At 38.9% G+C, this 22,484-nt stretch overlaps 2 protein-coding genes across 2 annotated transcripts; one reads left to right on the top strand and one right to left on the bottom strand.

The window, feature by feature from the left end:
- Positions 1–1,202: 1,202 nt before the first annotated feature.
- On the bottom strand, positions 1,203–8,428 carry trpc6b (transient receptor potential cation channel, subfamily C, member 6b). Its single transcript, XM_018665513.2, has 12 exons — positions 8,258–8,428; positions 6,335–7,103; positions 6,010–6,195; positions 5,679–5,843; positions 4,930–5,146; positions 4,147–4,374; positions 3,657–3,921; positions 3,304–3,499; positions 2,837–3,043; positions 2,564–2,620; positions 2,152–2,227; positions 1,203–2,055 (listed from the first exon to the last, which is right to left on the bottom strand). Exons 2-12 carry the CDS (start codon positions 7,079–7,081, stop codon positions 1,889–1,891), a joined length of 2,511 nt encoding a protein of 836 aa, XP_018521029.1. The 5' UTR covers positions 7,082–7,103; positions 8,258–8,428; the 3' UTR covers positions 1,203–1,888.
- A 975-nt stretch (positions 8,429–9,403) lies between these two features.
- On the top strand, positions 9,404–18,938 carry cep126 (centrosomal protein 126). Its single transcript, XM_018665511.1, has 11 exons — positions 9,404–9,898; positions 10,127–10,246; positions 11,664–11,809; positions 11,913–12,024; positions 12,206–12,377; positions 14,141–16,106; positions 16,780–16,898; positions 17,262–17,331; positions 17,633–17,842; positions 17,980–18,044; positions 18,158–18,938. Exons 1-11 carry the CDS (start codon positions 9,864–9,866, stop codon positions 18,239–18,241), a joined length of 3,099 nt encoding a protein of 1,032 aa, XP_018521027.1. The 5' UTR covers positions 9,404–9,863; the 3' UTR covers positions 18,242–18,938.
- Positions 18,939–22,484: the final 3,546 nt, after the last annotated feature.

The raw sequence follows: 22,484 nt of genomic DNA, 5'->3' as shown, positions 1-22,484 counted from the left end.
CGCGTCATTAGTCTCCACCCTACTGTTCCTGGATGAGGTAAAACATGGTGACATTTTGGCTAAGCGAGAAAATACTGGAAACCATGAGACTTACTACAATGCTTAGACTGAGTTAATATTCCAACTCTCATTCATCCTTAACAGCCCTGAGCCATGCTGAGTTCAATTTGAGTTGAAATATTTTTTGCTGTGTCAAAGTGTGAGAACAAAATCAACTGTGTCCAATTTGAGCTTTGACGTTTTGTTCACCACTTTGAGACATCATCCAGTCTATGTGGCAATGAGCTGTTCAAGTTAATGCAGTATTACGTAAGGCCTGCAATAAAGTTAAAGTAAATATAAATCTAACTTTTTTTGTTTGTTTGTTTTCTGCAAAAAAAAAAAAAAAAAAATTCTCAGACATGTTCTATTTCTGCACATTTTCATCTACTTAAAGCTGCTTTAAACTTAAGTTCTCAGTTTAAGTATTATGTTTGTGGTGTATTTGTCAAATGCAATCTTTGATAAAGAATATTTTCCTATGCATCCTCTGTTTAGTCCTCTATACACAATTTCTTAAGGACATTTTGTTACAACAGCACTCTCACCTCATTTGTACTCATCTAATTTGTTTTCTGTTATCCTGGTCAGATAACAGAGAAGGTTTTACTATTCAAGTTAATCAGTCAAGTATGGATGTTGCTGATGCAGACACAGGCCTTGGCTCTATCTCCTGCGTCATGTGTTTGATGATATCAGAGGGGATTCTCATGCTGTGGCCTACATAATTCTTGGATAACAGTTTCACATGCATATCTAAATGATTTGTTCTTCAAATGCTGTAATGGCAAAGCTTTCAGACAAGACTTTAATCTGTAAATATGACGCTCATGGTGACCACCAATGCCTTACCATTTTTGTGTAACACCATCCTCTGGCACTTTTTGAAACAAATTTCTCATATTGAAGACACATGGGGCACTGAGCACCACGATGATGATCTTATACAAAGAGTTTTGTGGTTATTTGATAAATGTTGCTCTTTTAATAACTGCCATGTCTGTCCCTTTGTTTTCCTTGGTATAAAAGCTTTATAGTAAATCTGTTCAGGGATTCTACTTTAGTGGCTTTTACTCTCCTGCCCTCTCTGTAGAGGGAGGTGAGCTGTTTGTCTACCTGACAGGTCAGACTGTTCTCAGACATTTGTCTTGCTTCACAGCAAGCGTGAGAGAGCACAACAGCATCTGCTGCAATGATTTTAAAAACCCATAAACCTTCTGTACTCCATGAGCTGAAAATACTCAACATCAATTTTAATTCCATTCATTAAACATTATGTTTAAGTGATCAACATCTTAATAAAACACAACATTCAAAAATCTAACAAAGTTAATGTCTTGTATTTTTAGAAAAACAATAGTTAAGGTTACATAACAGAGAAAATCTCATAACTTGAGAATCACATAAAGTTCTGAGGGCAGTTATTACCAACAAGCTTTCACTTATTTTTATGTTATGTGTGGCTCATGAACCTGCCACTGACACATCCAAATATATGCTTCTTATTTATCTAAACTGCATCTCTTTGCAAGATTGAAAAAATACCCCTAAATTAAACCATATAAACATCATATGCTAGCAGCCAATAGTGCACATTAGTATAACAGAGCCTGTGCAACAAGAAAAAAGTTCAGTTAGTGCCACCGTGTGGTTAAATGTACAAGGGACAGGAACAAGGAGAATCTGACAAATTATCCTCTAAAAGATAAACATTTAAACCAAGTTTATCAAGGAAGTTTTTGTACAAAAACCTGTCTAAAATAAGAGGGCACTTTGACCCTGATTAAATTCCTAAATAATGAGATGAGTTCAACATTTCCAGTAAATACATCTCTAATATTTACATTTTTTAAGAATGTATGGCTAGCTTGTGCCTCTGCACTCCTTTCTGCTGATCATGTATGACTTCTCCCAGTTGCCTAATGAGCTCTGCCAATGTCTCCATGTCGTGGTTCTCCCTCTCCAGCAGCTCATAACGGAGACTGGAGATGTCTTGTTTGATCTCTTTCAGTTCACCTGTGGGACAGTAAGCGAAACAGTGTCAAAGGACATTTTGTAATTGGGTGCTACATACATGACAAGCACTGTGTCCACAAAACCTGCTGAACTCACCTTCATTCACTTCATCATTGTCTTTATCGCTTTGTGCTTTTACAATGTATCTTTTGATAAGACGATTCATTATCTTCTGTAAGAGAAAATAGAAAATGAGAATTTTGAACTGATAGGCTAATTGTTTAGAAAAAATCTTACTTAATTAAGGGGGGCAAAAGAACATCTGCCAACTTGATCAGTGGGTGCCTTTGATTATACAGTATATGGTTTTGATTGACTCATTATTCTGCCATTTGTATATACAATAATTTTCTTTTTGAGTATCTTAATGTGTCCTCTAGATATGAGGCACTAAATTAAGTTACTAACATTGCAATATTTCTGTTCATGTGTCTATGTGAATAAAACTTCACCCAGGAAAGAAACCAGCAGTTCAGTTATTAGCATTAGGAAATGAAAACTGCTTTACTTGGTGTCGGGTTGGAGAAAGTGATGCTTCCACACTTAGATCTTCCTGTTGCCTTAACTAAGATTAGAAACAGCAAAGAGAAGCATTGTTAATACTTATTTTAAAATCTACTTTTCAGGGATACATTTACAACTGCAACTTATAAATGTGACACAAGAGGGCCCTGTAGACCTGTGTCAAAGAATGTATGTAAACTTTACCAGGAGTATTACAATTGTCTAAAGTAAATTTCTGTGGTTGAAACATGATTTGTGTAAGCAGCTGATGTGTCACCTTGTTAAGCTCCATCTCATCATTTGAATTTTCTTTGCCTTTGTCTTGAGGTACAGCCCAGAGAAATTCCCTTATCCCCAGCAAGAGAGAGATGATGGACTTAGGGCTTGGTACAAGGTTAAAGGGCACAGGCAGTGTGCCGCCTTGCTCAAAGTATGAGAACCAGAGCTTAGCTCTAGCAAACTTCCACTCAACATCTGCATCATCCTGCATAAATAGACAAGAAAGAGTAAGAAGGATTAAGAGTCAGGGGAAACATTTGCATTTCTCATGTGCAACTTCCACCCACCTATCTACATTTGTTTGCAGTATTATTGCATAAACCAAATATACAGCAGTTATATAAAACTGATTCACAATTGAACTGATACACAACTTTGGCATAAATCAGTAGTAAATCATATCATCCAAAATAATAATAATCTCACGACAAAATACATTTGAAAATGTGGATGGTTTAGACATACCTCAATTTCTTGGAAGGAGCTGTTGAACATGGCAATGAGCATATTCAGCAAGACGATCACCATTATGATGTTGTACACCCCATACAGAACATAGCCAATATTCTCAATGAACTTATGGTCGATGTTAATGACCACTGATTTCACTTCTGACAAGCCAAAGATGGCCCAAAATAATGTTTTAAAGCTCTCTTCAAGCCTGGAGGGATAGAGAAGTGGCAATTAAATGAGTGTAGCGCAACCAATGTGTTAGTTTTACATCATGTTAATTCCACACAGATTGCATCCAAAAGCGCAATTTTACAAACTTTTCCAGGCAAACTGTGTTATTGCAACAGTCTTAAGTCAACACTCACGTTGTAAATGCATCGTTGTGCTTGGCTCCGAGGTAGTATGAGTACAGATTGAACATTCCCACCATGAAAGCCACAAAAACTGTTATGAAAATCACCATGAACTTAAAGATGTCTTTTACTGTTCTTCCCAGAGAGATCTGCAAAGGCCCGAAGCTCTCATTGGCAGGCAGAATGTATGCAATGCGAGAGAAACTCAGCACAACTGCAACTGCATAGAGGCCCTCGGAAATAAGCTGTGGGTCTGAGGGCATCCAGTTGATTCGAGCTGAAAATAAACAGATGCTGAATGAGAACAGCTTTCATGCAGTAAACTAAATTCAGAGTGTGTTTTCATGATTAAAATTGGTCCTTTATATTTATGGATAAGATTTTTTTTTTTTTAATCGACATCTCTCAACCAGGAACAACAATTTAAGATAATTTTATATGTATTCCAAACTCATTATTGAATCGGTACTTAAAATACTTGAATTCTTTGGTCCCCACTTACCCAGCTGGAAATACTGTATTTCAAAGGGCAAGGTCACGTTAGACAGGTCAGTATAGTGCTTGTCAACATAACACTGGGCAGAATATGCATGCCAGAAAGCCATTAATCTGGCAATGAAAGACGTCATAAATATGGCCAAAATACTAAAGTCAAGAAGGTTCCAAGGTTCTGAGATGTATTCCCGGATGTCCTGCAACCAAATGTCTTTACATTCTTCCCAGATCTTCCCTGTAAGAAAAATAAAATCACATGTTTGGTTGACAGTAACGCTGTTTCTCTTTCAAATGAAATAATGGCTGATATGATTTGAACATGTATAAACATGATAAATAAGGTTTGAGTTGATAAGTCATATCACATTTACTGACACTGTGTGATATGGTACCAAAGTCTTGCTTGTAAAACTAAGTCAAAGAGTCACCTTGCCTTTTGTCTTTGGAAAGTCATTACAAGTGTGATTTATTGTCGGACATGTGGTAAGAATACATAATTATCTATGTGGGTTATTTCCTAGCAAGATAGATGTTTGGGATTTATAACTCCTCAATAACTCATAATATCCTTGACCCTGCATGCAGTGCAGAGCGACGTGACTGTGCAGGAGCCTGATTTAAATCATGAGAAGTAGACAAGACTGAGTGTCAGGAAGATGGGAGAGGAATAAATTAACGTAATCAAAAAATTCTACTAACTTATTAGGAAAAGATTTGACAGCCAGTTGTGACTGTATACAAGAGTGGGAAATAGATGGAGTGGGGAGGAAAGAATTGTCACAATCATTACCTATGACCCAGGATATGATGAGAATCTCCATCCAGGTGAATGGGGTGGTTTTCATACGAAACAGCTGCATGGGGTGATCGTGGGTGGTCATGTTAGGTAGCAGTGATGTTCCCTCAAACCGGTCTGCTGCGTTTAGGACCAGTATGCAGAGAAATATCATAAAGGAAGCTGCATGGGCCACAAACTTCAGGAAGGGTCCACACATGAGTTTCCCTAACTGAGAGAAGTCAGGGCATAGCAAACAGAACAAAACATGACATTATTTTAAGCTGCTTTTCAAAATTAATTTAATATGTAATGGGAGCAGCCTCTGGTAAAATATAATCTTTGCAGTGACAAAACAGTTAAGACAAAAATACTGAAACTCACTTCTATACAGCAGAAGGCATAGGGGCATACTGAAATATGACCATGATTGAACTAGAAGAATAAACACAGGTTCCACACAAGTTCCTAACACTGAAAGAGTTTTCTGACATTAATCTTGTTTGGCTGCCTGGAGCAAAGGAACTCCACAACAAGCTGACAGACCCACAGTCCTCTCATATTATTGCCTCATAAAGTTTTTTTGTGGCTAATGTGTTAGGAGCATATGGTTTTTTTAAACATCCAGCAAATGTGGATGAAATCCAACATTCACTCTCCTTTTCACTCTGTTAAAAGTGCCCCCCCCCCAAAAAAAAAAAAAAAAACATAAAGGAAATAAATGCTAGTAAGTTAAAATTATGCATGACCTTTTTGGAACTAACCTTACTTGACGGTGCTATCCAGTACATAAAAGCCAGGACGGGCAAACCGACAGCTACACCGAGAACAAGTAGGATTTTAACTGCTGTGGTTTGCTGACGTAGTCCTGAGAAGTTCTCGTACCAGATGGAGAGGAGTTGCTGCTGGCAGTTTGGATGTGCTACAAACTACTCCATTGGCAGTAAGTGTGTTTGTGTGTGTGTGTGTGTGTGTGTGTGAGAGAGAGAGAGAGAGAGAGAGGGAGAGGGAGAAGGATTACATATTCAAATGCAAGGTTCTATATCTATAATACAACTGCATCAATTCTAAACCTAAAAATGCTCACATGCTTACCTTTTTAACTTCATATTTTATTGCAAGTTTTAACCTGATAAGGTTTTGTCTGCCAAAGGTTTCAGAGTTTTCACACGATTCAGTGTTCCCATTTAAAATGGCCTCCACTTCCTCTGTGTTTCGACACAAATCCAGCAGTCCCACCACAAAATCTTTACACTGCATGGACAGTTTCTTGTAATCATTCTGTAACAGAGACAGGTGATGTCAAAAACTGTTAGAACCTCAGATCCGGTCATAGCCCGCAGTCTTTTAATCAACATGGTGTACAGCTATCATCTCTAAATTGTTTGTGAAAAATCAGCTACAATTTACATTACGGTACCTTGAACTCCTTCTCAATGTTGGCTAGAACTGCAAGCTCATTGCTCAGCTCCAGAGCTGCCATCACGGGGTCTTCATTGGAGAGGGACATATATGCTGGGCTAGCCAGACCTTTATATGCATTGATACGGGATTGTGAATGACTAAAAGCGTCATGCCTCTGCTGATCACTGCAGGTCCTGCACTGACAGAAGTAGTCATGGGGTCGCTCTATACGGGCCCCCTTCATAAGAAGTATATGCACGATTTCATACTCATGGCACTGGGAAGCCAAGATGATGGGAGTGATGTCGTGAGAGAAACGTGTGCCGTCCTCATCGTAGGCATAGAAGTCGTCATGTGTCTCCACCTGGTTGGGACTGTTAGTGAGCCTCTGACTGTCTGCAAAGGCCTGATGGCTCAGTATGGCCTCCACTATACGGATGTAGCCTTTACTGATAGCTAACAGCAAAGCATCTCCTATTCTAGCAAGGTCTTTCTTCTTAAGTAGGAGCTTAGTCACTTCTAAATGCTCATTGGCAACTGCCAGCTGCAATGCACTTTGGCCCATATAGTTTACACAGTTGACATTGAGGTTTGGCAGTTCCTCTAGCATCCGCCTCACTTCAGGAATGTTGCCATATTCTGCAGCATCTAAGAAAAGCTCCTCTGTCATGGAGAGGCAGGAGGAGGACTGGGCATGAAACAGGTAACCAGCTCCCCGTAAAGCTTGTCTCCGGGGTTTGGCCCCGGCCTGCTGCAGCATCATGGCTTTCACTTCACTGCTCCATCTGAACACAGGGAGAAGTCTTTGAGATGATGTAATACTGTTATCATATTACTGCAAATACAGATTATATCTTTTTAAAGTTATTAATGCAAAACAAAATATTCAATTTTCACTCAACAGGATGAGTGAGATTACTATCAGTTTCTCACTAGGCAGACATATTACTTTAATTAGTCTACTGGTTTAGATATATGAAGATCAGCTCTATCTATATTTCCAAAAAAGCCCTTGAGAACCCAAGCAGTGAATGGACAACAACGTGCGATGGACAGCTGGTCTCAGTTGAATTATAACTCGCACTACATGTGTGACACCACCCACAGACTCATCATCTGCTCTCCTTCATTTCATGGCCTGGCACTGTCCATCCACTCAGCCTCTGCCTGATACTTGGCTAAACTTATTTAGCTTTTCTGGAATACTATACAACAATGCCATCCAGTGTTTGATTGTGGTAAACTTTTATTTACTGGATTCAAGTATGATGTTAACACCATTCATTAGACTGTGAACATACAACCATATGACAGTGACTATTTTAAATACTAATTATATTTTGTGTCATTGTCAAATGAGTAAATCCACTTTCTGTTCAGTAATTACATTTGAGTAATGTGGTTATCTCAGGAGCTAATTGCTTCAATCAGCACAGATGATAACAGATGATGACAATGTCCCTTCATTCAATCATAATTAGAGTTAACAAGATTTTACATAACTGAGCAATCTGAAGAGTGCATAGAGTATATACAAAATTTCTCCTTCCAAATTATTCATCTTTGGCAAATAGTCTATAAGCTTAGACAAAATAAAATGAAAATTGTGTCATGCTGTTCAAGGTGAGAAAAAACAACTGAAATGGAACTGGCGTGATCATGAATACGACATTAAACATCAAAAAATGCCACAGACTTTTTCCTACTACTCCCCCAACATGTAGAGAAGAGGACGTGCTCTAGCAGATCACTGACTTCTAGTCTCATACTGCTGGTGACTTTAGGAATATCATGGGCCTGAAGCTTTTCCCTCAAAAGCCTTACCACTACCATTTCCAAATCGTCTCCTGGAGGTAAGGCACATAACCACATTATCTACTGTGTCTATTTCACATGGTTCACAGCAATATTAAAAAGTCCAACAGGATGGTCCACTCACCACAGAGAAGACTGATCCGCCAAATGCCTTCACTTTCACTTCAGTGTGTCGTTAAAGCCCAAAATTACGTCCTACAGCGATCAGCTGCACCTCACGTAAACCCGACTCATGTCAGACTCTTTCCCACCTGTCAGTCTGACTCACCCCGCGTCCCACCTTGGGTGTGGATGCTGTCAGTGCTGCCTGCGCACGTCCACTGGGCGGTTTTCTAGCAGCTTTTAAGGTGTGTTTTGTAACATAGGATATTAGCATTTATTGAGTACATTTGGGGCCTTTTTTGGAGATGATACAATTGTTTATATATCATTTTAATTTCCTTGCTTGTCCATAACTGTGTCCGGTAAGCCCATAGAGCGAGATATTAAAACACTTCGTCAAACTAATAGAGGATTTAAGCACAGCAGAAGTGCACTGACCTCACTGGTTGTGCGATAAAAACTCGAGCAGGGTAGGGATTATTTTCTTATGAACTATTCGTGAATGTCAATAGGCAGACTTCATACAAAAGCACCACTAATGCTCTATATGGTGTTTTACACGCCTGAAATAGATTATTTGATGCAGTGCCCCCGGTCCATAGGACCACATCAACAATCTGGAAAAAGCAGATTTTCCTAAATCCTCTTAACTCACGGTGCCATCAAGTGTAACAGGTTATGAGAGGCATCGCCCCCCAGTCAGATAAACGCCATACAAAAATAATTATTTTTTGAATTAAGCATTCAAACTCTTTAAAGTGAAGATGTAAGCTAAGCATTGTCCTTCTATTATAATTATAATTAATAGGTTACATGCAGCTATAAAGGCCACGGCTGTTGGCTGTTAGTCCTCCAATTTCATCTACATGTTATTTTACCTATTTTATATATTAGACTATATAGCTTTACATTCAGGTTACAGTGGTTTGCTTTGTGTGTCTATATGCCTCATTACAGGCAAAAATGAAAAAAGAAAAGTTTTTATATCAACGTCTATATTTTAACATTACAGATTAAAAGGTGCTTTCACGTACACAGCCTTTTCCCAATCTTTACTTTAACCATGACATTAAACTTATGCCATACGTAATCTACATTTAACAGCATTGCTCTTTGTATGCATCTTTTATTTGTTTCACTTAACCCATTTATTTTTGTTTTTGCTGAATTTGTTTAGCTCTTTGCTTTCATCTACTCCTTTGTTGTCATGCATAACCACACTTCCAGGTGCACCTGAAAGCAGCATGTAGAGAAACCCGAGCCCTCTGCTGGACGTGGTGGGTATAATCACCACGGTCCCCGTTGTCAAGAAACTGCGTCCCTGGTTGCTATCATGGAGGGACTGTACACAGACAGGCTCAAGTGAAACAGCGAGAAAACTGTCAACTCAGACGGAGTATTTTGTTCTGAGTTTTTTTGAACGGCTATTATCCTTCGGGACAAGAAGTTGCTGTGAATATTTCCTGTGCAAGTTTATCTTCGCCCTGAACATGTTTGAATGAGTTAGCACGGAGTACCGCTTACGTTAGCTAAAAGGACCCACCAAGCCAAGTTAGCAGCTAAGAGCTCTGCTGGGAGCTGAACCTGCATGTCTGCCCGGTGTGAGCAAGGATCAGTAACCTCGGAGGATGCAAGTTCTTCGGGACAACTTCTTTTACCACTCGTATCCTTCATGTGTTCAGTTATTTTACCTGTAGAAATGTGGTTACACGTCTACACCTGTGTTGAAGCAAATGTAGAGAGGCAGTTAAATAAACCCATGAATCATTATAATGACAAAATCTGTAGTGTGTATGACCAGCTTGTCTAATTCACGATAACTATTCCCTCTACTCAAAGGTTACACGTCTAAACACATTCAAAGCAGCTCTCCTTAGCAGCTCACTTCCAGAAACTCGAGGCTTGGAGCTGATGGAGGCCTTGAAAATGAGAGACAACTCTTGGTTGAGGAGCAGAAGTTATGCAAAGCTCGAGCCCGCAAGTTTTCATTGGAAACCACCCGACGCAGGAAGTCAGTTATAGTCTCTAGTACTCATGTCACCTCAGATGACAGCACTGTCTGCATTCTACAGCTCAAACCTGCCTGTCAGCCATTTCTTTGTAAATTTGCAGCATCTTCCATTTCCTCCTGGAGGCAGATGTGGCTTTGCTGGTGTACAATACGCCACCTGCACAGACGGCTTATAGTTCTGTCCAGGGCTTAGCCCCCTTGAGTGATAGATGGTGCTGACAGGATTTTGCAGTCTAGACCTGGAAATAGATGTCTTGTCCTAGAGGGCAACTGTGGGCCAGAGCAGTGACTGAAGCCTCACCTCTGACAACTAAAGCTGCAAAGTTCAGCCCCTTAGGAGGCTCAAATCCCTTACAGATAATAATAACCCTCTTAATTTGTGTTTCCATAGTTATCACTAGAGGCTAAAAGTGAGTGTTCCTGTTATTTAACCAGGAGCTTGAATGAGGAGGTTAATGCAATGCTGTATGTGGAGGTCCGATACATTGTGAAATATTATAGATGTATTTTGATTTTACAGAAGCAGGTCATTATTATTTCTTATGCATTACGATAAAAGTTAAACAGCTTAACATGTCCGCACAAGGAAAAAAAAACAACCTACAAATGATATTTGTTCTTTTAAAGGACGGGCATGTTAAAGGAGGTGGATGAGCTATCCATCTAACATCCCATGAAAAGGAACTTGTGTCACATTTTAGAGAACCTTGGCTACCAGACTGTCAGCTTATCAAGCAATATTGAATTCTGCAATCTTTTTTACATATCAGCACATTGATGTTGGTAACCAAATCAATTCACAGTGCATAGTGCACTATTACTTTGATACAATGTTTACATAATTTTTAATAGTATAAGATAAGCAGAAATGCAAGATTTGAATTTCGTCTTGTACCATGTCAAACAACTGTTTGACTGTAAAGCATTGCCAATACTTGCTGTTTTCCTTTTATGTCAGTGTTAAGGCAGGGTAATTAGGTATGATTTTGCAAATGTAAATCATACGGACTGATGTAACACCTCTTCAACTCCAATAAGAATCACTTATAGATTGAGTTAAAAGAGAAAGATACTATATTAGATGCTATGTATAGAATTATAAAATTCAGTTTTTTAATAGAACAGACGTTAACTAAGAGCAACATTGTTTAAAATGCATAGTCCTCTTGTTGTCACTGATGACCATTTTCCACAAAACAAAAAAACACTGATGCTGAACTTGATTGACCCTGTTGATGTTATTATTGGCTTACTCTGTGAACCCAGTGGTGACTGGTAGCTTTAATTTATTAATGAATGTGTTGAAAACATATCTCTAGGAACAGACTCAGGTTTCTGTATCTAAAACATGGCCAGTCTAGATTTAATCAGTTAAAATGTGCCTCAGGTGCATGCTCTGCTCTTTCTCATGGCTTAGGGCTCTGGAGGAAAGACGGAAGCAGTGGGATGTGCAGGAACAGCGGCTGAGAGAGAACATCCTACAGCAACGCAGACAGCGAGAACAGGATGCAACTGAGCGCTTCCAAAGAGCCCATCTACCTCCCTCTCAGAGACGTAGACAATGTTAGTGATGTATCATACATATGCCTCTTGGAACTGAGAAATAATGCACAACAGCCTGGACACATTTCAGTTTATTTGTGTGTTTTCCTCTATGGTGTTTTAGCTTTTAGAAGAAATGTCCCAAATATTGAAGATGCGCTCAATCAGCTTCAAGGCACCTTGAGTTCTTACACCGAGCAGTCCTCCTTCTTGTCCAGCGCCTCTAACATTACCAGGTGAAAAAGTCTGATTAATGAACTACATCACTGCTGTTGGATGAAAACTTCATCCTGTTACTCAAATTTTATCTAGTATTTTTGTCAGATTTCTGAATGTGTAATACATTTTATGTGTAGTCTTTCCTAATGGTTGGTGAATCCATACATTTTATTTATATTTTTCTGTTTCCTCTTAAAGAAGCTGCACTCCATCTCCGAAGCCTCCCACAGTTTCTAAATCCTCCCACCGCCAAGCACTCTCTGCTGTTGAGGCCTACACTAAACTACTTCAGGAACAGAGCATGACTTGCTTCAAAAGCAGTCAAGAAACTGAAAAGACACAAGAGAAGCAACAAGATCACAGTCCACAGGTATGTTGGTTTACAGGAAACAAAACTTTTTGCTGGCAGTGTCACAAAGTGGTGTTCTCCCACCTCTTAGTTCTTCAGGATATTTAGTGTACTGAGGTGGCTTATGTTGTAAGATGCTGTTTTGTTTCACACACATAGACACAAACCCCAGTAATACTGTAAGTCAGTGGAATGACTGTTGCCTACTGCTAAATGATTATTTAGAAGAATATCTGTGTCAAACCAGACTGCAGTTCATTCGCAGCAGTTTAGAAAATGTCCAAAAGTTGTTAACAAAGAGAGCAGAGTCTACACAGGGCTTTTGAAGAGAAGTTTTGACTATTCCTGTCTTAATAATTATGAACATAGTCAGATAACAGAGAGCAGTTAATTAGTATTTAAATAAATGGCAAGACATATCGAAGAAATGACTGAAATGAAATCTTGGGCTGACACTTAATTTGTTTAAGCAAACTGTATTTTTATGTTCAGCCAGTCGTGTCTGTCAGTCTGTGTGTAGCATGTAAACGCACTGTTACACTAACTATATACTTTTATACTTGTGCCGTCTAAAATATTCTACAATCAAACATTTCACTTTCACTCTCATCAGCTGATTAAAAATCAGATGCAATCCAATAACCTGCTCTGAAAATTTTACTGTATTACTCCATATCCTTGAGTTTAAACATCTATCATCCAGTTGTTTTCTATACTTACACTGCTCTTCACCATATGTTCCCACTACAGGAAGGTAGACTGAATGTATTGATTACCTTAATTAATACTGCATTTTAGCATAATTTGTTTATTTTTCACAGTGAAAAATAAAGTACAAAAAATCTTGTTTTTTGTATGTGATCCTACACAAGTAGACCCCTAGGGAGCAGCAGTGTGACATACCCCTCCCTGCACCAGTGACAGTGACTTGGTTGTCACAATCTTTAGCACCCTCTGGTGAAATAAGTGTGTAACAACTTGGTATGCTTTAGTGAAAATTTCCTGCCTCCATCAATGACAGGGACAACACAGGACCTGATATGCTTGAACAGACTCTATTCTCACAATTTTTCAAGTCATAATAACTTTGATGTCTGGACTATACTTACTACAACATTCAAAAATACTAATAACCGCATGAAATATCATATATCTTATTGGAAAACCTGTATACTACTAAACCTGACCTATGTATGTAACATGCAGTCTGTTCCATCTCTATTCCAAAGAGGAGAAAATCCACAGTCTTATTTATGTTCAGTCTATGCAGTTGTACCTTATTCATAATTCTCTGTTGTGCAATCTGTGTCATCATGTTAGCAAAAGCAAATGTGTTTATATTTCATTTTCAACATAAAAAACAAGTTGTCATTTCAATAATTTAATGGTAAAGCTTCTCTCTTGTCCCTGCTATGCTATCCCAGATTTGTTAATAAAAGTAAAGTGCACCTTTTATGTCAGATATGATTTAGATTGACACAAGACAGTGAAGTGGCCACCAATCAGACCAGTCTGAAACCTGCTGTTGACCAGGGTGGTTTTCTAGGTCTGCTTACCTAGGTCTTTTACAGCAACAATTTGTATACACATGTACAAATGCCCATATAATCACATTGAATCACTTTTGTGTCTCAGCTTAGGTGTGTTTATCATCAATGAAATTTCCTTTATGGGGAGAAATATAAACAACAAAATTTGATTTCACTGAGTTTCATCACCTTTAAGAAAATGTAAATCATATTATTATTGTCTAATTATCACCTCTCTTTTGTTTTCATTTTCAGGACAGCCACCTGTCTGATAGCTGTAATTCTGAAAGCCCTTCAAGTAAGGACAGTTTGGAAAATGAGGAACCCAACCACAGCACAAAGAATCTACAGTGTTCCTATTCATCATTCTTGCTTGACTCAGAGAAGCCCCATCGAAACCCGAGCAAGCAAAATGATTTGTTTCCAGCAACAGACCTAACTTTATCAGCAATGTTGCTTCTTGATGATAACTTGACCCAATCACAAAAACAGCATGAGTCTAAGCAGAAAAAGCAAGAAGACTCTGAAGGGCCTAACAATAATCACATTTCTAAACCTTCTTGGGGGTTCACATCTGAGCAAACACCTAAAACAGAGACCCAACCTGCTCTGCACAACTGTAACTTATTAACTTTGTGTGAAATTATTAGTGCAGACCGAGAACACTTTGAGGTTAACCCCCCACAAAACAGTCCCAGTGACAACATCAGTGTTAGAAATGGAGTTACTCCTGACAACAGAGCACTTGAATCTTCATGTCCAAAACAAGAGGCTCTGCTGGATCTCAGACAGTGGGGAGTTCATGATGACAGACAGTTAAAGCATCCATCAGCTACAGAAATTCTTTTGCCTGCCAAAAATGGCAACAGCAAAGACATTTTGTTTGGTGCCCCCCCAAAGCCAAACATTCTCTTGAATGATAGCACAACAGATAATGCCTCACAAGAAGGAACTCTTAAGAAAATCTGCAGAGAAAGCTGCTATCTGTCATCTCAGAAAGAGCCTAGTTCTTCCACAAACAACCTCAATAAGATTTCAAACTCAGAGCCCACAACAGAGAAGCCCATTAATACAGCGTTGCTGCAATGTGCAGGCCTGTCTAACATTCAGTCAGATACTCTTAAATGCCTTGAGTGTCCTGAGGAGGAAGTACAAAAGTTGCCTGTTTCAGTGGGGACATCTCATTCAGTATGTGAAGTCAGATTCATTAAAGGAATTCTTAAAAAGCAGTCCAAATATATGTCAGGAGATGCTACTTGTGTGTATGGCTCAGGGCATTTGATTTTTGCAAAACAGGTAGCTTTAGCAATCAGAGATAGTGTTGAATTGACAAGGACGAAGACTAAAGACATGGAGAGCAACACCATCAAGAAGAAGCTGCGTTGGTTTGATGAAGTACATGTGGAAAAAGAGGACAAAGAACAGAGCATAATGAAACAGATGAAAGGCATGGCTTCCAATCTTTCTCAGTCAAAGAAAAATCCAGTAGACCACCAGCTAAGTCTCACTACAGTCTCAGGGGCTTCCAAGCCTGGACCCAGCATGACCCTTCCAGCTTCCACTGGTTATCACTTTACAAAGCAAGCGTGGGCAGATGTTGGGGTTCAAGTGAGCTTACCCCAGGAACGAGCAGACGAGGTCAAGGTGCCACGGAGCAGCACCAGGACTAGTGGCCCCAAGGTCCCTCGGAGAGAGCGCTCTGCCAGAGTTGGAGCGGGTCCTGTTTCCTCACGGACTAGAAAGGGCACTGTTATACGACCTCAATCTGCCACAGAGGTGAATCAGATTGCCAAAACCCAAGGGAAGATCATCGTGCCCCGCCCACCTCCTCGGATAGAATCTGTGGAAGAAAAGATGGCTTATATCACTAAGACTCCATATGGTATGGATCATGCTAGTGTCAACTGTAAACAAGCTCTGGTTCTAGAGCAGGCCCTGCACAAGGACACCTCAGGAGGCTTTTTCTCACCATACACGCATCATCTAATCAGAACAGATAGTACTGTTATGTACACACCACTGCCACCCTCTTATACATGCCCCATCTCAGAGGGCAACACCAATGGCACGCCCAGCTCAGGTCATCAGGAAACTCAGGGCTCCAGTAGAAGGAGAGGGATGGTGTTCAGTGAAAAAGGCCTCTGTTTAGATTGCACTCCCACAGATGAGGAGATCTCACAGCTCTGGCACGGTGTCCGCAGTGCCTTAGCCACCAAGGACGGTAATGTATATTTTGGCTGACAGCCCCTCACACAGTTTAGGCTTGGTTTGTGTGTCTGCAGAGATGTGTCATTTATATTTGCATGCAGTTTCTCTCAAGCCTAGCTGTTTCTACCCATCACTACAGTACTATACACTATCCCTTTTATACTTTACCCTTAACATTCAGTTACAATCCCAGTGGCCTTTTTTATTGGCCCTTTTATCTGTAACTATCTCTTCATATATAATAACATTGTAAGGAAAATCCAGTGAATGAGCTGCATGATGTTTTGTGTGACTTCCAGTTTGCAAAGTTGTACATGATTTCCAAGAGATCCTCTTTCACTGGAAAGCTACTTTTTAAAATTTGCATCCATATACAGTGTTTTTGTGTTTAGTGTCAACAACTATTTATATGTCACCACTTTACTGAAATAGACTCATACATTAACTGTTCTCCTCTTTTGTTTTGCTCCATTTATTCTGTAACACTTTGTTTGGTAAAATGCTACATATATGCAGTTATTATTCACAAGCTTAACATTATCTAACGGAAACTATTTTGTTATGCATCCTACAGGAATACCAAGGCCTGGACTCACCACATACATACATGCACATACATAACATTATCATTTATGCTGATGCAGTTGTGTTATTTTAATGATTTCAGTGTGTACATCTTCTTTCAGCAAAATCCATGTTTAGAAGACAGGCCCTGGAGAGTGGGAGGGCTGGGAGGAAACCCTGTGTAGAGCAGAGTAGACAGTCTCCTGGCTCAGGGAACAGAAGGCTTCCTCAGCCCTCTCAGGTACTTGCATGCAGTTGCCCTGTGGGGAGGGAGATTGTGAATAATTGCTAAAGATCAGTAAATGGGTGTGTTTGAACTTGTTGAATCAGTTTTGCAGTCCCTTTCATGCTGTCCTTAGTGTTAATAGAACTGACTAGACGACACAATTTATGATGCTCAAGACGAGACTTTCTGGATGGACTTGAGTTGGCAGTGTTTCACAAAAAATAAGCACTGATGCACAATGTTTTTGTTTACAACTTGTTCTACCTGTTTTTGTGCTTTATGCCAGGTAATTTTGCAGTGTACTAGGCCACATAGATATTATCTGAGGTTAATCTGAGCCTTAAATGACTTGTTAGTATTTGTCTTGTTTTTGTGCAGCCAACAAAACAGTCCACAGAGCCAGTCAGAATGCTTTCCAGTACTTATGGCGTGGCTTTTACAGATGAAGGTATTGTGTTTACTGTACATTTACATTTAGGTTTCTATTAAAGATAAAACAAACATTTATTTTCTTTAAGAAGCAGTGTTACAAAAATATTTGTCTTCTGTCAAGTTCGACATTTCCTAAGTCCTCTTCTGCATGTATATTATTTAATGTTTAATTGAAAATATAAGTACAATAGGTACATCAGACATTTGAAAAAGACAACACAGCTGTATTTTACACATAAATGCATAAAAAACAACAAAGGTAAAGTGGAAACAGGTGTGAATGCATGCCTTTGATGTGACTTTGCCTGTGCTTTCAGGACTGGAGAGTGCAGCCCAGTTACACCTGGCTGAAGTACATACCAAAGGCCCTTTGGAAGAAAGAGACATTGTAGTTGCCATGAAAACAGCCCAAACACAGAGTGCAGGAGCAGCGCAGCAGCGCAGCCAACAGCAGGGACTCACCAACATTTCCTTGGAAGAGCAGAAAATCCTACTCTCTCTGGATAGACTTAACCACCAGTTGCACTGTGAGCACTTTATAAAGGTTTTTTGCATTAGGCCAGAGGTGATTGACTAAAGTGTTGCGACCTGTGTGTGACTGAAAAGTATTAATATGTTGTCATTTTAATCCAGGATAACCACTCTTGTGTGTTGTTATATGTAGGTGTGCAGGAACACACTGGGAGTAATACTGGCAACCGAGTCCTCACACTCATTGATGCACCCTCTGTAAGTATGAATTTCTAAGGGATTTATAAGAGATTCATTACTTGCCTCAACAGATATTTTTATTAGATTTTGTTGAACATGTTTCATACCTTATTATCTTTGACTGGTTTCAGACAAAGGAAACAAAAGCCACAAACCACCACAAGAACCGTGCATCCTCAGCTAACAACTGTGCTCGATATCAGAAGAAATTCTGACTAAAAGCATGTTAGGTCTACTGTGGTCTTCACTCCCATCAGTGCATTATACCTTGTGTTATACTGTGTAACCAACCATTTAGTCTCCTTTAAAACTAAATGTGCCTACTGGGGTATCTTAAGGATCTAAGAAACCTGCCACAATGGACTGTAGAGATAATAACAGCAAAATTAGACCAATATAAATTTTCAAGTTGGTGTGTTGAAATTAGTTTTGTATTTTCACCATCTGCTTAGGCAAAAAAAGTACTTTAGCTTTTGTTAAGCCACTTACTCTTGAGCATTCAAATTCTAAGTGCCTATGAAAATGATACTGGCTTTAATTTGTTTTATTTCATAAATGCAAATAGGCCCTTCTTTAAATTGACACATGACTAGAATTGACTGCAAAATATACACTGTAAATTTGTATATAATTGATATTTATTTTTCGAAGCTTATTCTGTATTTATTTTATATAGTAAAACTATAATTTGATGGAAACTATTTTGGGATTGGCAGTGAACTGAATAAAGCTTGTTGTCAATGTGCTGATAAACTGACTGGGTGCTGTTTGTTTGGCACTATCACTATTTCCTCAGTCATGAATAGCACAGTCAATAAATGGACTGAGGACCGGAAATGGTTTATAAAGAGAAGTGTTGCAACACTGAAGGTGTGTTTCTCTTCCTTTGACGGCTTTAGAAAGGACAAATTGTGCACTAGACTCAACCTACAGGCTTAACAAGGTGAGCCTTTGCCACAGGGCTTCCATGCCTCTGTTGCAGTTGTGAACTTTACTCTTGCATTAAGTCCTATTTCATTTAATAATGTCCTTAAATTATAGTAACATCAGTACATTAAAGACTATTTATTTAATTTTAGTTGTCAGCTATTGCATTGGTTTTGTGGGGAACCAGGTGGTTATTAATTAAATTTTTCTCTGTCCCCTTGCCAAAAAAATAGGTAGTGCATCAGAGAGAAAATAGCTGCAGGGATTATTGATGTGAGTTCAGTTGCCCCTCCTTCACCAGCGTGTCTGGTTTTGCCCCTCAGTCAGCCTGCTGGGACTTGCTACAAGAGGTGGAGGAAGCCCAAGCTCATTTGAAGAGTCAGGTTCCCTTCGGAGATGAAACTTTTTTTTCTTAACTGCAGGTTTCTGGTTCTATGCATGCATACACTCTTGAGTGTTTCAACAAGGAGCTGTAAACAATGATGTGACTGTGGCGTCTCAATGCCATGTAGAGTCATGCATCACCTCCTTGTTATCTTACACCAAAACAGAACAAACAAAGAGAGAAAATATGTTCAGCTTTGATGATGCCTGCAGCACAAGCCCTTTGACAGGTTGTGTGTTGAGATTCTCCACTGTGGATATTTGAGAGAGCACACTGATGTCATTTTTAAGCCAAAGGGCATAATGTGATGAAGGAGAAAAAAAAAACACTGACATTTTATCTGAATAGTTCAATATGGACATTTTATTTATTTAACTGTTATTGAGTTAAATGTTGTAAGCCCAGCCCAAACAGATGATGAGGCCTCATCTCCACCTTTTGTTTCATCAACTGAATTTCACAACAATGAACTGTATTTATAGAAAAGAACATTACTAAAAAAAATGAAAACATCCATATTAATTCCACCCCTTTGCTTTTTTCATGAATGAATAGATCGGAATGCACATGCACACATAAACAAAAGCTCAAAATCATGTAGATCATCTGCCCCACATTGACCAAACTTTTACTCCATATTCTACTGCAGGTTCGCTCTGAAATCTGTTCCCTTTGGCCCACTGGCATTAGTGTTCAGAGTCATTATATCATACAATGGTGAGCTTAATGACATTTAAGCCTTTACCAGCACAACACCCAGAAACTCAACAAGAAAGGGCAAGAGTGTTGAAAATAAGGGAAGACATTTCCACAGATGCAAGTTCAAGCTTGTATTTGGGTCTATTGTGAAGCTTAATCTCACAAGTATTTTGTCATGTTTTGTTACACTTAATTTAGCATGCAATGGATGACTGTCTGGTCTGGCACAGTCTCTGTAAAACAGAATAATTACTTGGATGCATGTTAAAAGATAAAACCTGCTTATGTTACAGCTATGTTCAACAATATTACATATGAAAACAAAATGCAGAAATTAACTGTTTGGTTTGTTTCAATTTCTAACATAATAATAAAAACAATATAGCCTACACATTACAAACTTGCAGAAACACACATAATACAAGGAAGACAGGTTTAACAGAGTAGAGGTGTAAAACTTAAGTAAATTTAAGCATAAAACTGAAAAATGTAATGATAAAAACACTAAAAGCTTCATAAAGTAACTTATTTTCTATACATGGTACTTGATCAATTCATTTTCAAGAAGGCAGACAGGAAGATGTTTATAAGAGAGCGCAAGAGGGTGAGTGTGAGAGAGAGACACACACAAAGTTTGCTTGTCTTTATTATGATCTATATCCATGGACTGTATGTACCCATTGAACACTGTAGGGGGCACTCAAACTCCCATCTGCCCATCTGCCTGTAGCAACACCGTGCGTCACTATATCCGATAATAACACCATACCACAGCGTTATCAACAGGGATGACTGCCATAGCCGTACTACATCTCAGGACCTCAGATTGATTGAGTGAAAAAGAGACCAGCAAATCGTTTCTGTATATCCTGCAGGATCCAATCAAACCCCAGTGACACCGAGTCGCTTTAGAACGATGAAGAGATGTTGAGAAAAAGTGACCAAACTCTGCTAAGTGGGTGGTCCCCTCAGGGCTGTCGGGACACTGCAGTACATCTCTTTAATGTGTCTGAGTGCGTTACAATGATGTGAGAATGACCACTTTCACCCACTTAATGGACATCTCTTGACTGGCAGCATGTGTGCACATAATGTTTGATTCACATATCAAAATGTGTGGGCTTATGGTCCAATCAATTACTGCCCATACATTAAAAACATTCTCAGACGATTTACGAATCATAATAATTCCTCAATGCGTCTGATTGGACGCATAAAATAAGAGGACAATTCCGAATCCAGTTCTAGGATTATTATATGGGGTGATACAGGAATAGAATAGAGTATGGTCCTCAATGAATGCCATAGCATCAGGACGTCATATTATCAAACCTGTTGCTTGCTGCGTATTTTGCAGGGGGGGTGTGTTGCTGTTGTTGTTGTTGCTTGTTTTTTCTCGTTATTGATGTTTCAAAGTTTTCTATGTTTCGAAATTAAATTAAAAAAAAAAACCATAATTTATAAATCAACAAACTAAACTTGAGATCGTGCAACTGTTTTTAGAAACATGAGCATGTATGTTGCTGGCAGAGTGGACCTCTTTAATCTGTTCATTGGAGCTTTACAGTGTCTGTGGGTATTTAATAGGGCTTCATAATCATTCATTCAGTGGATGTATGGGAAAAGGGTTTGAAACAGAGCCTCTGTATCCAAAGATCTTGACAAAATGATTTCTCAATGGAAGAGGGGCCTCATTTGCATAACAATTGTGGGAACTGCATGGATCTACTTTTTCATGAGCACTGTAAAAAAAAAAAAAAAAGAAAAAAAGGAGAGACAGAGACACACACAGAAAGAGAGAGAGAGAAGTACTATTATATATACTTACTATGTTGCCTCGTCATCCATAGCCTGCATTATGTTTTAAATATACATACTTCAAAACGTAAGTTCAAGTAAAAGCTGTATTAACAAATAAACTTGCACACATTAAAAGATTTTTAGAAATGTGTTTGTTCTGACAGAATTCTGTGTTTGATGTTGATGTTGCTTCCACATGCAAATTCTCAGATTGCATGTGCATTTTGGGGCATCTAAAAATAAAGATAGTTTAGCAAAACAAATGATGAAACTTACATGTTTATTGTACCTTTCCCCCCATGTACTTCAATTTCTACAATTTGTGTTGTTGCAAGCCATAATTCAATATTGTCCCAAGTGGACTCTGTGGATCAGCAGGGGTCCGGGTAGTATTCAAGGGGTTGTCCAAAGAAAAAGGACTTTAATTTAGCAGTTGTTGCTCAGAATAATTCAATAATGTGTAATAATGACTGTTCAGCTGCCCCACTGATTATTAAGTAATAACAAAAATTTCACATTCATAAGTTGTGATATTAATTTAATCAAACTTTTGGTTCGTAATTATTTATTGAAAGTTGGTGCTTTGATAGGGAAAAAGTCGCAAAAATATATTTGGAGGGCCATGGACCTTCCCGGGCCTCTGGGCT

The sequence above is a fragment of the Lates calcarifer genome, linkage group LG21 (assembly GCF_001640805.2).
Source record: "Lates calcarifer isolate ASB-BC8 linkage group LG21, TLL_Latcal_v3, whole genome shotgun sequence".
In the NCBI taxonomy this organism is placed as follows: Eukaryota; Metazoa; Chordata; class Actinopteri; family Centropomidae; genus Lates; species Lates calcarifer.
Note: the sequence above shows the minus strand (reverse complement) of the source record. Positions and strands in the feature narration are given on the sequence as shown.

Coding starts and splice junctions, on each gene's coding strand:
- trpc6b (XM_018665513.2), bottom strand. CDS start 7,081: ATGATGCTGCAGCAGGCCGGGGCCAAACCCCGGAGACAAGCTTTACGG. Junction 6,196..6,334: donor ACATTGAGAAGGAGTTCAAG/GTACCGTAATGT, acceptor TCTCTGTTACAG/AATGATTACAAGAAACTGTC. Junction 3,922..4,146: donor AATACAGTATTTCCAGCTGG/GTAAGTGGGGAC, acceptor GTTTATTTTCAG/CTCGAATCAACTGGATGCCC.
- cep126 (XM_018665511.1), top strand. CDS start 9,864: ATGCAAGTTCTTCGGGACAACTTCTTTTACCACTC. Junction 9,899..10,126: donor GACAACTTCTTTTACCACTC/GTATCCTTCATG, acceptor GCTCACTTCCAG/AAACTCGAGGCTTGGAGCTG. Junction 16,107..16,779: donor TGCCTTAGCCACCAAGGACG/GTAATGTATATT, acceptor ATCTTCTTTCAG/CAAAATCCATGTTTAGAAGA.